Source organism: Lates calcarifer, linkage group LG5, assembly GCF_001640805.2.
Source record: "Lates calcarifer isolate ASB-BC8 linkage group LG5, TLL_Latcal_v3, whole genome shotgun sequence".
Taxonomy (NCBI): Eukaryota; Metazoa; Chordata; class Actinopteri; family Centropomidae; genus Lates; species Lates calcarifer.
Window position 1 is genome coordinate 678,371 of NC_066837.1, and position 17,529 is coordinate 695,899.

The following is a 17,529-nucleotide window of genomic DNA, read 5'->3' on the forward strand; positions in this document are numbered from 1 at the left end:
CTCGTGTTAAATTACAATGTGAAGCTTTCACCGTGGTTCTTGGTAAATGTGATGAATATTTCTCAAACGAAACATCAATGAATTAATTGAGAAAATAATCTGAATTCATGGTGAAAATCATCTGTAGTTTCAGCTTCACCTCGAACAACTATCAGTAAAACACTGTTTACACATTAATCCAACAGTAATAATAATCTAATGATCTGATGAAGAACAGTTAAACACTAACAGGAGACATTGTTCTGTTTTCAGTACTTTTAATACTTCAGTACTTTTTCCTGATTATACTTACATACATGTAGTTAACATTTTCAATGCAGGACTTTTACTTGTAATGGAGTATTTCACAGAGCTGTATTTGTACTTATTTACAGAGTTTACCTGGTCATTATGAGGATTACTGGACTCAGAACAGAACACGTCACATCATTGTTGTCACTTTTTAAACTGTTAAACACCAGAAACAAAGACGACAGAATTATCCACAACACTGTTAAAACACATCCAGGTTTAATATAGTTATTCACATCAAAAATACCAATAACAAACAACAGAGCAACAGAGTGAGAAGATCAAAACCGACTCCACAGTGAGAGGAAGCACAAACAGGTGACGTTACAGAACAACAGAGTTTAGATGTTAGTGACAGTTTGAATCTTTGAATCAGAAACTTTGAGGAAACCTCTGAAAAACATTAATGAGAAGTAGGTGAAACAGTTTATTGGAGGGGAGTCAGAGACTGGAGAGAATGCTGATTTATGACGTTTCCTTTGTCTTAAACTGCATGACTTAAAACTAAGGAACTAGACCCAAGATGGCTGAATCAAAGATGACCTCTAGGACTGACTGCATGTCCTCTGTGAAATCAGAAGGTTTCAGGATTAAGGGGAAGGTTAGCAAGCTGCATGCAACACATTCAGATGTATCTTCAATGCTACATGTGTGAACATGTTAACAATCAATCAGAGCTCAGTTAATATGTTGAATCATATCAAAACTAGCAAAGTTCAGTAGTTCTACACTAGACCCAGTTACATCACCAAGTCCATGCTGCTTTGCAAAGTTTGGTTGTGTTTAAAGTCCAGTGAACTGCAGTTGTCCTGACCGTCGCTCCAGTGTTGTTGAGAGATCAGTTGTACTCCTATAGGTATGAAAAGACTTTAAACCATGCAGGTTTGATGGATGAAGGACTGGATTTTTCAGAGACCTGATCATGAGCTGATGTTTCCTGTCTGCAGTGGATTTTGGGCGAGGGAATAGACACCCTCCTCCCTGCAGACGCCTTTAGTTTTGACCTTGTTGACAGTGCTGTACAGATTAGTACTTGGTGATGTGGAGGTGTTGGATGTTTCAGTGATGGTGGACCAGTGGTTCAGACTTTCAACATCAGACTCTCTGCTTGGCTGTGTGTTCAATCTCCTCATATATCGTCTCCACTGCAGTGTTCTCCACGCTGGTGTTTGTCTCTGATCTCTTTCCTGAGCAGAACCTCAGGGTTAAGATGGCTGAAAGCACCAGAGTAACACCTATGACGACACCAGCAGGTATCTTCCATGAGTCTGAGGGTTGTTGGTTCTCTGTGTCTGGTTCAAGACCACAACCCGGTCCAACGTTTCCTGGTGTGACTGGTACTTTACCTCCTGTCTGAGCTGGGGGCTCCACCACCTCTAGATACACTGTGTGTTTCTTATTACACAGATACGTTGAAGTATCAGAGTACTGGACTTTAGTTATGACCAGTGACCCATTAGCCAAGGAACCGAAGCGTTTGTCAGGTCTGTTCTCTTGACCGTTTTTGATGCTGATTAGAGTCACCTCTTTACCATCTATGAAGTGACTCCATGTCACATCTCCTGTTGCATGAGGACAGGGCAGTGTAGCCATTGAGTTCAGCAGCACAGTCTGTTTAGGAGGCTCTGTAATTAGACAATAACAAACAGTTGTTAACACCATTTTTACTAAACCTGAGTTTTGTTCTCAGGACTGTACCTGTAGGTACCCAGTAAAATACTTAGAGTAAAATACTTAGAATATCATCATAGGCTGAAAGTCAGTTTTTCCATGCATTGTATTTCGTTGACAATGGTGATCCAGTCATTCTTTGATGGCGAATTTGTCTGCAGCCATTTCCGTGTGATGGCCTTCTTGCTTGCAGCCAGGAGCACTTTGTAAAGACAGTTGTCCTGAGCCATAAGTCCAACTGGGTATTTACCCAAGTACAGCGTAATAAAAGAAAAATCAACTTTTAAACCAAGGATTCACTGAATTTCTCCAGCAAGTACTCGCCAGTATGGTTGGATAAGAGGACAAGCCCAGAATATATGAAAGTGGTCAGCCATTGTCTGGCCACATTGTCTCCAGCATTTATCCTGTCCCTGGAAACCCTTTTGATTTCAATTTAGGAGTGACAAAAAATTTTATTATGTTCTTCCAGCAGAATTCTCGCCAGGCTCTGGAGCTAGTGGTTCTAGCTTGACCCGCCCAAACAGCTTTCCAGTCATCCTCAGATATCTCCAGGCCAGACTCCGCCCACCCTTTTTGCTTAACCTGGAGAGTAGAATGGTTCTTGGAGCTTTGTAGCTGTTGCTGTATAAATTTGTGATATTAAATGTTTACTGTCTTTAGCTTTATATGCATCGGTAAATATACTGATCAAACTGGTATCCTTATTATCTGTTTGTTTGATTTCCTTGTTGAAGTAGTCTCTGACCTGGAAATACCTGAACATATCCTCTCTGCCCAGTCTGTATGATTTAGAGATATGAGTAAAGACTGTAGGCTGTCCTTATTGGCTATAGTGCAGTAGGCGGTTATACCATTGTGTGCCCACTGCCTGAATCGCTTATCTAGAAGTGATAGAATAAACTCTGAGTCATATGACACCCATTTCAATATTTTTGCTTTTTGCTATGTTTCTCAAGATGGAGTTTTTTACAGGTGCTAAACTACACCTTAAGGGTAGCCCTGGTCCAGCAATTTAATTTGTCCAGGTGTAGATCATGGTGTTGGCAATAACCTAATAAAGACTGAGCTGGTGTTTTAGATTGCTTCAACTCCAAATCTTTCCATTTAGCTGAGTAGTTTGGATTACACCAGCAAGCTAGATGTCTTAGCTGGGCAGCAATATAATAGTCCTCCACACATGTTAGAGAGAGTCCCCCCTCATCTTTGGGTAACTGCAAGGTCTTATATTTAATTTGGGGCCTCTTACTGTTCCCGTACTTCCTAGTTTCAGCTGCAGAGTCTGATTAAATCCTATTGAACATTTCCATCTTTCAGTTAAAGATTCATTGTTTAACACATTTCTGCAGAAACATTAACACAAAACGTCAGTAACTAAATATTAAAATCCTTATATCAGATAAATAAATTGAATTAAAACTGCCTGATTGTTTATATCAAAACATTTTCAGACCAAAGCTGAAGACCAAGCCCTCTTAATGTAACACTGTTAAAAGTCCAACAAACTCGATTTTCTTACCAGAGAAGCTGTGATGGAGACATCCAGCAAAGAGGAGGCAGAGGTAAAGCAACATCTCTGCAGCCGGTGGACCCTCGCTGTGACAGGATGAAAACTCAGAGTCTTTTTATATCTGACAGGAAGCAACGTATAAATGTGACGGGGAAATTAAATATGTAAAATCTAGTTAATTCTAACCTGTCAAACAAATAACAACAGAAAATCTGCATCCATTTGTCGTCTACAGATGTTAACCCCTGACCTGAGTTTGTCTCTGAGGATACTGCTGAGTAAAAACAGTGAACTGAGTAAACAACTCAACCTTCATCTTCAGATCAGCTCATCACTGACGGGGCATTTCTACAAATAAAGTTACCGTAAAAGGAAATGTTGTGCACATGCTGCTATTTTGAATGCTCAGCTTTATTTCTGAGAAAATGACATCACAACAGTTATATTTAACCCAACTACAAAACATAGTTCTTTAAATATAATTGATGACTTGTCTGTGTTTCTTGGTCGACTGATCTTTGACGAATCCCTGAAAGACGCGGTGGCCGAGCCTCATTTCGTTGGTTTGTCCTGAGAGAAAAAAAACTGTAACTTCATCCCCAACTCGGAGCCTGACTCCACCCACTGCATCATTTTGAAAAATGATAAAATCTGGGCATGGGCCTGAGACGGAGGTGGGGAGTGACCTTGAACCTTTGACCTCTGATCATTTCTAAGTTTGTCCTTGAGTCCACCTGAATGTTTGTTCAAAATTTGATGAAATCCCTTTGAGGTGTTGCTGTGATTCTGTGTCCACGAGAATCTGATGTACGGACAACCTGAAAACATGATGCCTCTGCTCTCGGTTGTCGCTGGTCTCTCCAGCTTCCTGAAAACATTTGGTCAAATTTTCAAACATTACTTGAATAAACTGACCAAATATTTGTATTTGAAGTGTACATGGTCACTTTCTCATCTAGAGCAAATGCAAAAACCTAATAAAGGGTTATAGCATGGTGGCATCGCTAACCTATTGTTCACTTTGCGATAAAGGCACCAAATTTGTTACAAATATAACTTAAAATGCAGGCAGGAGAGCAGCTCATCAGGACAAGACTCAGCTGTACATCTACACCTTAAGGACAAGGGACACTCTTTGGAGGATACTAATGTCCATATCATATGAGGAGTAAAAGAGGCCATCTGTGTCCAACTGGAAAGACCATCGTTGAACAGAGGTGGTGACCTATGACTCCAACTATCAGCCACCTATAACACAGTCCTGAGATCCTTACCCAGACAACTTAACCCCCATTTACACCTCGACCCATGTGATCCTAATGACTCACATGACGACAGAGTGGGTCAACGACTCTGAGGACCACCTCCAAGGCAACCCACCAAAAGTTAAATACCTGGGACTCCCCAACCAGCCTCTAGATCTGATGAAGCCTTCAGATGAGAGCTGAAACTTCATTGCCTTCAACTCTAGCACTGAAGACTACCATGACCTGGATGACTGAGAACCTACACAGACACATTGGGCCATTGCAGATTGGCGTTCTGATGGCCACAGCAGCTATTTTCCAAAATGGTACAACACTTCACCAACACCCAAATGAGAGATCTTAGATTCAGCTGGTCTACTGTTCCTGCAGGTTTACAGTACAGCCATTATAATCTGATTCTTCTCATTTTCTGTACATCACATGTGTCAAACTCAAGGCCCGCGGTCCACATTTGGCCCGTGAATGAATTATCTTTGGCCCGCGTGACAAAATCTGTTTACTATTAGAGGTGGCCCACCGGTATATCGCACGCACCACCATAATACTACAAGTCCCACAATGCACTGCCAGTGCGGCGGCACGTCAATCACGGGCCGGGAAAGCGTGCCCCACTCGTTCATCAGCAGTCTTATGGTATTACACACCGCTCATGTCAACTCTCAGCTATCCTTCTCCCCCCAAAAATGGCTAAACGAGTGGACTTTGAAAACAGGGGTTTTTAAGACAGGTGGGAGGCACAGTATAATGTCCGCGGATGTAAAGGGCAAAGCTGTGTGTCTTCTGTGTAGCTGACATTGTAGCTGTAATGAAACAATACAACATAAGAAGACACTATGAAACGACCACGACAGATACAAGCATCTGGACACGACACAAAGGCCAGAAGGTAGAAGAGTTCAAAAGAAGTCTGGTTTCACAGCAGGCTATGTTCACTGTAGAAAATGTTTTCACTTGAAATTACTGTGGAAAAACTGCAGAGAGAGCCATAAGGAATTAATGAAACTGGTTTTATTTCTTTTATTTTTATTTATTTATTATATATTATTTTTATTTCATAATTAATGTTGTTTTATAGGCAATAATCTATAGGCCTTCTTAGTTCCAGGTTCAATATGCGCAAAAAGGTTGTTTCAATAAGTTTTCAATAAATGTTGAACCCGTCTGGCCCTTGACTTGTAGCAATTTTTTTAATTTCGGCCCACTGTGTATTTGAGTTTAACACCCCTGCTGTACATGATCAATTATTTGATGTACACACCAACTACATCAGTAAAATGCTGCAGTAATAATAATCTGATGTAATGAAGAACAGTAAAACACAGACAGGAGACACTGTTCTGCATTCAGTACTTTTAATACTTCAAGTACCTTTTCCTGATCATACTTACACACTTCCAGGTAGGTAATATTTTAAATGCAGGACTTGTAATGGAGTATTTTACAGTTTCGTATTTGTATTTTTATTTACAGACATTACAAAAAAACCTGGTCGTTGTGAGGATTACAGGTCTCAGAACAGAATACATCACATCATTGCCACATTTTTACATATCACCAAAAACTACAGAATTATCCACAACCCTGTTAAAGACATACATGTTGAATATAGTTCTTGGCATTGAAAACAGTGAGTGGATCAAAACTCCACAGTGACAGGAAACACAAACAGCTGGATGAAGGACTGGATTTTGCAGAGACCTGATCATGAGCTGATGTTTCCTGTCTGTAGTGGATTTTGGGCGAGGGAATAGACACCCTCCTCCCTGCAGACGCCTTTAGTTTTGACTTTGTTGACTGTACAGTACTTAGTTAGTACTTGGTGATGTGGAGGTGTTGGTTGTTTCAGTGATGTTGGACCAGTGGTTCAGACTTTCAACATCAGACTCTGCTCGGCTGTGTGTTGTCATCTTTAATCTCGTCATAGATCCCCTCCACTGCAGTGTTCTCCATGCTGGTGTTTGTCTCTGATCTCTTTCCTGAGCAGAACCTCAGGGTTAAGATGGCTGAAAGCACCAGAGTAACACCTATGACGACACCAGCAGGTATCTTCCATGAGTCTGAGGATTGTTGGTTCTCTGTGTCTGGTTCAAGACCACGACCCGGTCCAACGTTTCCTGGTGTGACTGGTACTTTACCTTCTAACTGAGCTGTGGAATTCACCACCTCCAGATACACTGTGTGTTTCTTATTACACAGATACGTTGAAGTATCAGAGTACTGGACTTTAGTTATGACCAGTGACCCATTAGCCAAGGAACCGAAGCGTTTGTCAGGTCTGTTCTCTTGACCGTTTTTGATGCTGATTAGAGTCACCTCTTTACCATCTATGAAGCGACTCCATGTCACATCTCCTGTTGCATGAGGACAGGGCAGTGTAGCCACTGAGTTCAGCAGCACAGTCTGTTTAGGAGGCTCTGTAATTAGACAATAACAAACAGTTGTTAACACCATTTTTACTAAACCTGAGTTTTGTTCTCAGGACTGTACCTGTAGGTACACAGTAAAATACTTAGAGTATCATTAAGTTCTTGTTCCTCATAGTCTTGTTTTCTTCCTCTGACTGTACCGTCCACTATACATGACAGCCTGTATTATAAAGTGTTATCCTATAGTTAGGGGTGTAACGCTTCTGAAACCAAGACAGAAGCTATAAACAGTCCAAAAAATACATTTACATATGAAATAATTGTAATAGAAAAATGCACCCAGTGTGGAGGAAGTTGACACTCTGGTATGAGACCATCCCACTACTAACCACATCTTTATTATACAAAATCATTTTTCTTCTTAAAGTTAAGGAAGTTGTACATTTTGTAAATGTGTGAGATATGAACCAAACTGTAGCTCAAACAGAGGTCAGAGGTCTAAACTGAGCTGTGGATGTGGAGAATGGTACTATGGTGACAGTTCACTACAATTCATTGAAAATGTGTCTTATTACAGTCAATCAGACAATCCTTGTTCAGAGTATTTTTACATTGTAGTATTACTACTTGTACTTCAGTAAAGGATCTGAGTACTTCCTCTCACACTTCTTAAAGACGATACACAACTGACTTGTACTTCCTAGTTTCAGCTGCAGAGTCTGATTATATCCTATTGAACATTTCCATCTTTCAGTTAAAGATTCATTGTTTAACACATTTCTGCAGAAACATTAACACAAAACATCAGTAACTTTACACACCATTAAAACCCTCATACCAGATAAATGAGTTAATTTAGGATGGCCTGAGTATTAATATTAAAAACATTTTCAGACAAAATCTGAACACCAAACTCTATAAATGTGATGCTGTTAAAAGTCCAACAAACTCGATTTTCTTACCAGAGAAGCTGTGATGGAGACATCCAGCAAAGAGGAGGCAGAGGTAAAGCAACATCTCTGCAGCCGGTGGACCCTCGCTGTGACAGGATGAAAACTCTGAGTCTTTTTATATCTGACAGGAAGCAACGTATAAATGTGACGGGGAAATTAAATATGTAAGTTCCTGGTTACCTCTAACCTGTCAAACAAATAACAACACAAAGAAGCTCCTTTATGTCTTCTACAGTGTTCTCACACAACTGTTTTCATTGCTCAACTTTATTCCAGAGAATATCACAACACAACATTTATATTTCACCTGGTGACAAAACATAGTTGTTTAAATAAAATCTGTTGTTTATGACAGCTGTGCAGTGGCTCCGATGGAGAGTACTTGTAGTTCGGTAACATTTTAAACACAGGACTTTTACTTGCAATGGAGTATTTTAAAATGTTGTATTTGTACTTTTATTTACAGAAGTTACAAGAAAACCTGGTCATTATGAGGATTACTGGACTCAGAACAGAATCTGTTCCATCATCTTTGTAACAGTTTAACACCAAAAACTACAGAATTATCCACAACCCTGTTAAAGACATACATGTTGAATATAGTTCTTGGCATTGAAAACAGTGAGTGGATCAAAACTCCACAGTGACAGGAAACACAAACAGCTGGATGAAGGACTGGATTTTGCAGAGACCTGATCATGAGCTGATGTTTCCTGTCTGCAGTGGATTTTGGGCGAGGGAATAGACACCCTCCTCCCTGCAGACACCTTTAGTTTTAACCTTGTTGACAGTGCTGTACAGATTAGTACTTGGTGATGTGGAGGTGTTGGGTGTTTCAGTGATAGTGGACCAGTAGTATGGACTTTCTACATCTATGTTGCCGTCTTCAATCTCCTCATAGATCCCCTCCACTGCAGTGTTCTCCACACTGGTGTTTGTCTCTGATCTCTTTCCTGAGCAGAACCTCAGGGTTAAGATGGCTGAAAGCACCAGAGTAACACCTATGACGACACCAACAGGTATCTTCCATGAGTCTGAGGGTTGTTGGTTCTCTGTGTCTGGTTCAAGACCACGACCCGGTCCAACGTTTCCTGGTGTGACTGGTACTTTACCTCCTGTCTGAGCTGTGGAATTCACCACCTCCAGATACACAGTGTGTTTCTTATTACACAGATACATTGAAGTATCAGAGTACTGGACTTTAGTTATGACCAGTGACCCATTAGCCAAGGAACCGAAGCGTTTGTCAGGTCTGTTCTCTTGACCATTTTTGATGCTGATTAGAGTCACCTCTTTACCACTCTTATTGAAGCGACTCCATGTCACATCTCCTGTTGCATGAGGACAGGGCAGTGTAGCCACTGAGTTCAGCAGCACAGTCTGTTTAGGAGGCTCTGTAATTAGACAATAACAAACAGTTGTTAACACCATTTTTACTAAACTAGTTTTTTTTTTCTTACTGCTGTACCTGTAGGTACCCAGTATTTACAGAAGTATTTAGAATATCAGTCAATTCTTGTTCCTCATAGTCTTGTCTTCTTCCTCTTGCACCTACATCTAAGCTGAGCCCACAGTTCGTCAGTGCAGTCGCTTATTACGACCCACAGCTACGTTTTGTTGTGACGGGAACAAAGTAGATGACGTAATGTAAACAACGAGGACACTGACGTTCCAGCGGGAGAACGTTCCACAACGTTGACTGCGTGTTTATTGTTTCCACGACGACGACGAAGCTCTGATAACTCCCTATAGGCCGACCTAGGTTGGAGGACTTGTTGCTAAATTATTGTCAGGCCAAGCTGTCTATTGTGTAAATATTACACATTACACCTGTTTTATTGTCCTCCAACTGCGCGTGTCACGACTACCAGAGGTAAAAGTTAAATTAGCTTAATTAGCTCAAGATGGACAATAAGGCTGAGACTGATTCAACCCAGCAGAGTGGGAACATGTTGTTTGATGAGTTTTAAACTGATTCTCTTTATGTCACAGAACATTCACATCACTGAGATCAGTCTCCTCACAGTGCTCCAACTGTTCACGGTCAGTAAATACAAAGACAGCGACCTCTGCTGGAATTCATGACACATGCTCTTTTAAAGAAAACTGACCTGAGACTTCTTGTATTTATTCTTTACACTATGTTTTATCCAATAAACCTTAAATTAAAACAGTTTTACAGCTGTAGCTACAAACACACATTATACCTCATGTTTAATGTTCTACACCACATTAATGATGACAAGTCAAAATATTCAAACGCAATGTTTTGTGTTTATATCATATTTTTACTGCACTGAAGTACAGTTTGGAGGTACTCTTACTTTGCTAGAGTATTTTCAGTCTATGTTACTTCTTCCTTCATCTCACAGTAAAATAAAATACATTTTACTGAACGTTTATCTGACAGGTGCAGTAAAACAACAGCAGTATGATGCAGTATTACAGATTAAAAGCTCTGCACACACACAGGTGTTTTCAGATTTGTACGAACTCACTAATAAGAATGATAACGTTGAAACTAGACTAAGTCCTGCAATTTGTTTTACCTTGAGCGTGTAAAGTTAAAAAAAGTATTTTACTGGTAATACTTTTGTACTTTTACTCAGGTAGAATTTTGAACGCAGGACTTAAACCTGCAACAGTTCTGCATTGTGGTATTAACACCTTTACTTCTTCCACCACTGCTTAACACTTTTTTCCAACCATCTCTTGTAATGAAGACGAGACAGAACTAGATCGTACTTCCTGATTTCAGCTGCAGGATATAAAACTGATTCCCTGCGTTTGTTGTGATGATTGTTATGTTTATTTGATTCACTAGTTTTCATTTCACTGATCCTTAAGGGTCGTTGGGGAGCTGGAGCTGATCCCAGCTGGGGGAGTGGCGGAGTACATCCCAAACAGGTCATCAGTTCTGCGTCTTTCAGGTAAAGCTTTATGGTTAATGCCACTTTTCTTCAGAAACATTAATAGAAAACATCAGTAACCTTTAAAACCTTCATGTCAGATTAATAATCTGCACATCTGTAGAATGACTGATTTAAGTCAAAGCTGAACGCCAAGCCCTCTTAATGTGATGCTGTTAAAAGGTCAACAAACTCGATTTTCTTACCAGAGAAGCTGTGATGGAGACATCCAGCAAAGAGGAGGCAGAGGTAAAGCATCTCTGCAGCCTGTGGACCCTCGCTGTGACAGGATGAAGACTTAGAGTCTTTTTATATCTGAGAGGAACTGACTAATAAATGTGACAGGAGGAAATGAAGCGTGTAAATGACTGGTTAACTCTGACCTGTCAAACACCAAAACAAAAAAGCTGTTAACCACTGACCGTCCATGTCCGTCCGTCCCTGCAGTGTAAAAACAGAGAACTGAGTTTCATCTGCCACATGAATAAATGAGTCAACTTTTATTCTGAAGCCTCAGTGGCTGGGTGTTACTACAAATGAAGTTCCTGTTAAAGGAAAGACTGTTTCACATACTGTTTTCATTGCTCAACTTTATTGCAGAGGAAATTGCAACATAACAGTTAAATTAAACTCAGCTACAAAACATAGATTTATTTAAACATCTACTATTTACAGTCTGCAGCAGCTCAAACAAATCTATGATTTATCTGTGTTGTTTGGTCGACTGATCTTTGACAACTCCCCGAAAGAAGCGGTGGCTGAGCCTCGCTTCGCTGGTTTGGCCTGAGAAAGAAAAAAAACATTATTAAACAATGAATCCAGTTTTCTCTTCTGCTCCTGAATCTGATAGATGAAACCAGGCAGGAAGTGACCTTGATCTTTGACCTCTGACCAACACATTCTCTTCAGTTTATCTCTGAATGCAAGTGAACGTTTGTGCCAAATGTGCATGTGTTTTGTCCTTCGGGGCCACCGTACACTGATGACGTCTATCAGTGTGGAGTGTCGGATGTTGTCCACTGCTGCCATCACCAAAAACACTTGAGTAGCTTTGTGTTAAACCATTCTCACCTGTGACTCGTGAGGCTTCCAGCCAATCATGTAGAGGATCTCAAAGGTGGCGGGAACGGACCCGTCCTCGTTACCGTACATCTCTAAAAGGTGTTCAAAGAAAAACAGAGATGTCGTTTAGAGACGAGTACAGAGAAAGGTACAGGATGTGTGGTGCAGTGTGACAACATGTTTTTGAGTTTTAGAAACCAACTCGTTCAATTAACAGAACAAAACCAGGTTCCTCTTTCCTCCACTTTCCCCACGGTCTGATCCCACTGTTCTGAACTCGATCATCTAGAAAGGGGAAGTTAAACCAGCTGAGTTCAAACACCAGTGGACGTTTTCAGCTCGACTGATGCGTCACTGTAGATTCTGATGAACAAAAAGCACCAGATCAGGTTTAAAAAAAGAAACAGAGGAAAAAATGAGGACGAAGGAAACAGAAGTATCAGAAATACAGCTGAGGCTGGAGGAGGGGCACATCTGTGTGATGAGTAAAATGTAAGACTCAAATTTAAAGCCACGACTGTCATAATAATCTAACATTATTAATAGTTATATTGTTAACATTAGATCCTCTGATATGAAATAATATGAAATATCTGATATTTGTTTTATATTGCTCAGTGGTTGTTTTCTCTTTGTGGTTGTTCTGCTTCACTTCTCTTTTACAGTCACTTTCACCTTTATAAATAGCTGCTGCAGCCAAAATGGTGTCTCTGTGCAGCATCGACCTCCTGTTCCAAGCACAGTTACTCTCACCCATTCCTGCACAGTGGAAATAAAAGCTCAGGTAAGTTTGAACAGAAGTGATTTTAGAGCCTGTGTTTGATGATTCTAATAACTTTTCATCTGACACCACCAACAGGTCCAGACTAACAGATGTGAAAGGTTCAGCAGATGAACGGAGGCTCAGACATTTCACCTTGTAAATCCGTCATGACTTCAATGATTCCTGGATAATGAACCTGAACGTCGTCGATATCCTGGAACACAAACAGAGGGAGGTCGTATTTAGTGTTTCTTCCGGTGTGTTTTATCTCAGTCAGCCTGTCCGGGTCTGACACTGTGTTTGCTCACCACGGTCAGCATGTTGAAGCCGGCCTGGCCCAGCAGGTTGCCCAGGTCGGTGACGGCAGTGTAGGGGGAGACGTGGGGGGAGAATCCTCCCTCCCTCTCGGTCTCGGCGAGCTGGAGCGAACACCTGAGCTCGTACAGCGTCTCCCCGCCCACCATCGCCCCGATGAACACCCCATCCGGCTTCAGTACCTGGTGGATCTGAGAGGAGGAGTCAAAGTGAGTTAAAGTGTTTAAAACTGTTCTGTGTTTGTATGAGCAGCTAATTTCTCCATAAACTCAGGTATTAATGCCAGATTGATGATTGAAGATCCTTGGAGGAACACAGAGTCTGAGGAGGACTGAGTTCAGACCCAGAGGTCTCTCTGTAGGCAGCATCAGAGACCTGGGCTAGATTCAGATGGCCATGTTTAACCAGAGGAGGTCATGTGACCTTTGAGGCTGATCAGAGACCAGATGCACCACTGCATTCCTGACCATCTATAAGGGTTTCACTGTCTGTGAAGGGAGGACCACCAGAAGACCTGAGAGAGAACCAGGTAAGGTAGAGTTGCAGTCTGGAAAAAGTGTTCAGAGACATCAGAGTCTAAAACTCAGCCACAGTTGACGATTTCTGTTGATGTTTGAAGTGAGAAGAGATAAAAATGTCCTCCTGTTCCTGTTGCTGTTTCTGTTGCTTACAAACTTTTGCATTACAGCTGTAAACTAAGTGAGGGAGTGTGGTTCGACCTCTGTGGTATTTTCACTTTGTCCCAATAAGCCACATCTGCTTCAGAGTAACCACACCAAAACACAAACACAGAGATGTCCTGTGTGAAATAAGAAGTCTAACTCATGACTCAGGCCCTTTAACTTATCCTTAAAAGGAGTTGGACCAAACGAAATGTTGCTGACGACCTCTAGTGGACGTAACCAGAAGGAAAACAACCACTCAAAAGCAAAAGTAGTCTTGAAATTCAGTAAAAGACTGAGAGTTTCTGCTGTCTCACCTGTCGGAGGGCACCAGGCAGGTCGTTTATCCAGTGCAGGCTGAAGGATCAGAAAACAAACGTCAGATTAAAAAGAGTTAACAAGCCCCAGTCTGTCTACACAACCAGAAATAAGTCTGTGGAGGAAACTTGTGTTCTGCTCTGTAAAATCCCTGTTTTTGTCAATGGAGTCTGGTAGAGATATATAGAGATGTTTCTGGATCTTCATCTAATAAAAAGCTCTGTCTCTGTAGGAATCCTATCATCATGTAGTCAGACACTGAGAATAAGTTCCTTTAATGGTTGAATTGTCCTTTCAGACCTGAGACTGACTGACTGTATTAATCACCTCAGGCTGCTCATCACCAGGTCGAAGGTGTTTTCTTTAAACGGCAGAAACTCCTCATCGGCCAGGATGCAGTGAGTCGGGATCTCAGTCTGTCGTCTCTGTTTCTGAGGATCAGAACCATCAAATTCATGATCATATGAACGTATTTTAGCATCGTGTATCAGTAGAAATATAGCTGTATATATAATATAGCTATAGTGCTAGCTGAGTTTTTCTGATGGTGTTGCAGCTCTCACCAGAGTCGACTCTGAGATGTCGGTCAGGAACAAACGCTCCACAACGTCCTGAAACACAAACAGAGGCAGCTGTAGTTTCAGAGTTTCACTCAGTCAGTTAAAACGAACACGTAGATATCAGACTGTACTTTGCTTAAATGCTCCGCGATGTGACTTTTTCCACCGCCGATGTCCAACGCCAGAGGAAAGGTCCTGAGACGACAGGAAGAGAGAACGACGCCAATCAATCCATCAATCGATCAGTCAGACTTTATTGATACACTCGCCGGCCTCTGCATTAGGTACACCTTGCTGGTACTGGGTTGGACCCTGTTTTTCCTTCAGCACTGCTTTAATTCTTTGTGGCATACATTTGTTTACGCTTGCAGATGTTGGTTATAACGAGTGGTTATCTGAGTAACTGCCTTCCTATCAGATCGAAGCAGTCTGACCTTCACCCAGAGAACTGCTGCTCTCTGGATATTTTCTCTGTTTGTAAAAGATGGTGATTGTCTGATCAGATATTTGTGTTAATGAGCAGTTGAACAGGTGTACCTAATAAAGTGTCTGGTGAGTGCAGATTATTTATACATCCAGCTGCTTTATATGTGACTGATGGTAAACAGTCGTCGTGAACTCACCTCGCGATGTCATAAACCCGATCAGCCACTCGACCGCCGACCTGCAGACGACAAGGAAACCAAACTTTACTCATTTGATCTTTTTCATCCTCTGAGTTTAAGCTGTGTTTTTCTCTGGTGCTCTTTAGAGAAGGTCCATCGGGATCATTTTTAATCTTTAGACTGAATTTGGATTTAAATCTTTAAATGATTTATCTCACAGTCAGGATGTAAAGGTTTCCAGTGCCTCGTCACTCTGAACATTCATATTTAGAGTTAGAAGAGTCTCACCTGCTGATACAGATATTACATCTTCATATTCATTAAATATTTCATAATAAATCAATCACAGGTGAAACAATCATTTAACCACTGAACAGTTTTCAACATTAAAATCTTCTGATTTCTGCAAACAAAACCTGAAGATCTGTAAAAGCTTCGAGGAAGTTATAGAATCATCTTGTAAACTTGCTGCTATTTAGACTGTTTCTACTTTTATTTTGGATTATTATTATTTTTTTTTTTACCTGTAACAGTTTGTTTTTACTTGTGTTTCATGTTAAACATGTTCTAATGTGAGTTAAGTTGTTAAATCTCATGTAAATGAAGAAATCACTTTATTTTTCTTTTAGAAAGACGTGACCAGAGTGAATTTAATCTTTTCTTTTACTTCAGTTCTGTCTCTCTTACAGCAGCTTCCTTCCTCATCTGATGCCTCCACATTAACTCCAGTTAAACTCTGATCCCTGACAGTCTGAATACTCTCCTTCCCACCTCATCCCTCAGGTAGTCGTACTGGTGTCCGTCCTGCAGCGACGCCGCCCAGTTCTTCTGCCTCTTCTTCATCTCCCTGTTGAACACGTTCATGGTCCCTCTGCTCGACCCTGACAGTCCTCTGCAGGGTTCAGACCTCAGCCCGGCTCTGGGTCTGCAGCAGGAGGAGGAGGAGGAGATCCAGGTCCAGGTCCAGGAGCCTGGGGAGGCTGCAGACGCCTGGTTCAGCTCCTGCTGGAGTCTCCTCCACAGTCTGCTGCTCATGGTCCAGACAGCAGCTGAGGATTCACTGTGAAACACTCCAACATCTGACTTCCTGTCCTCCACACTGTGACCTCGGGGAGGAGGAGGATGGAAAACACGGAACTGGATTCTGCTGGGTTCACTGCAAACTATGGAGCTGGATCACAGCCTGGAAATAGACTGAAAACAACCACTGATGTCAGAGCTGCAGCTACTGAGAGTCATTGATTAATGATCTGAACATTTTCTTTTGATTGATTAATTAATTGATTGATCGATAACGTGTCATGTTTTGCTGTGGTGCATTCAAATGACTTGTTTATTTGACATCAGGTCATATTTGTGTTAAATCTTCACATCTGAGGCTGGAACCAGTGAATGTTGTGACAATGATTTCATTATTAAAATAGTTGAAAGATTATTGATTTTCTGTCAATCAAATCAATGAAAAACAGAAAACTGGGAGTTTCTTTCTTGAAAAATGACTTAAATTGATTATTACAACTGTTTCAGCTCAGGTCTATAAAATATTAATTTCAGTTTCTCACAGTCTAAAGTGAAGTCTTCAAATGTCTCCTTGTGTCCAACCATCAGTATAATCAGAAAATAAGAAAATATTTCACCTGTGACTTCAAATAAACGTGTTTATAAATGTTCAGTCACATCTTTGTGTATCTTATTTCCATTTGCTTCTAAGTTATTTCAGTTATTTAATTTAATTTGGTCACAGATTTAAGTCAATAAATGAGAAATGAACCTTCTTCATATTCCAGTGGTGATGATCAATTAGTTCATCGATTAGTTTACTAAAACAAAACAAATGGCCAGTGACTTTTATCAATAATTAAACCACAGTTAAAGTCAGCTGATCAAACAAAAACAACTTTTGTTTAATCACTGGAGGTGGCGGATGAGGTGAACAGTTTGGGGGTGTAGGATCACTTTTCAGAGTTTTCTGGTGTTTTATAAATGGAACTATTAATTAATTCAGAAACTAATCTGCAGATCAACCATAGCTACTGTTTAAAAACTAGGACTTTTTATTGCTCATATCTTTGCTGTTTTTTAAAATCCTTAGATTAATAGATACATGTAATCAGTAGAATTTAATTACTTTTACTTCACATCTTAAAAAAAATTAAACTTATCAAAGAAAACAAGCAGAAACGTTTAAAATATTTTATATTGAAGGTTTTAAATGTGTCTATAAATTATTTCCTACAGCAGGTAACAACGTGAAACACGTGTAAAACGCGTAATAA

The 17,529-nt window shown here is 40.6% G+C and overlaps 2 protein-coding genes and 1 long non-coding RNA gene across 8 annotated transcripts; 1 reads left to right on the forward strand and 2 right to left on the reverse strand.

Annotated features, from left to right (window-relative positions):
* Positions 1 to 493: 493 nt before the first annotated feature.
* Positions 494 to 11,494, reverse strand: LOC108888735 (uncharacterized). Of its 5 annotated transcripts, none has more exons than XM_051070959.1 (3): positions 11,175 to 11,494; positions 8,840 to 9,453; positions 494 to 1,295 (listed from the first exon to the last, which is right to left on the reverse strand). In XM_051070959.1, exons 1-3 carry the CDS (start codon positions 11,224 to 11,226, stop codon positions 1,212 to 1,214), a joined length of 750 nt encoding a protein of 249 aa, XP_050926916.1. In that variant the 5' UTR covers positions 11,227 to 11,494; the 3' UTR covers positions 494 to 1,211. The 5 variants fall into 5 exon arrangements, with proteins under 5 accessions (XP_050926916.1, XP_050926917.1, XP_018540374.1 ...); XM_051070960.1 differs by having other exon boundaries at positions 494 to 1,282; positions 8,827 to 9,453; XM_018684858.2 differs by having other exon boundaries at positions 494 to 1,207; positions 8,752 to 9,453.
* LOC127142518 (uncharacterized) lies at positions 9,467 to 13,029 on the forward strand. 2 transcript variants are annotated; one of them, XR_007813333.1, is made up of 4 exons: positions 9,467 to 10,102; positions 10,907 to 10,989; positions 12,696 to 12,814; positions 12,890 to 13,029. It is a non-coding gene; the product is annotated as an uncharacterized LOC127142518 (long non-coding RNA). The 2 variants fall into 2 exon arrangements; XR_007813332.1 differs by lacking the exons at positions 9,467 to 10,102; positions 10,907 to 10,989 and adding an exon at positions 12,118 to 12,522.
* ndufaf5 (NADH:ubiquinone oxidoreductase complex assembly factor 5) lies at positions 11,542 to 16,849 on the reverse strand. Its single transcript, XM_018684857.2, has 11 exons — positions 16,025 to 16,849; positions 15,272 to 15,312; positions 14,780 to 14,843; positions 14,652 to 14,699; positions 14,416 to 14,519; positions 14,088 to 14,127; positions 13,102 to 13,299; positions 12,947 to 13,007; positions 12,706 to 12,789; positions 12,040 to 12,122; positions 11,542 to 11,751 (listed from the first exon to the last, which is right to left on the reverse strand). Exons 1-11 carry the CDS (start codon positions 16,286 to 16,288, stop codon positions 11,665 to 11,667), a joined length of 1,074 nt encoding a protein of 357 aa, XP_018540373.1. The 5' UTR covers positions 16,289 to 16,849; the 3' UTR covers positions 11,542 to 11,664.
* Positions 16,850 to 17,529: the final 680 nt, after the last annotated feature.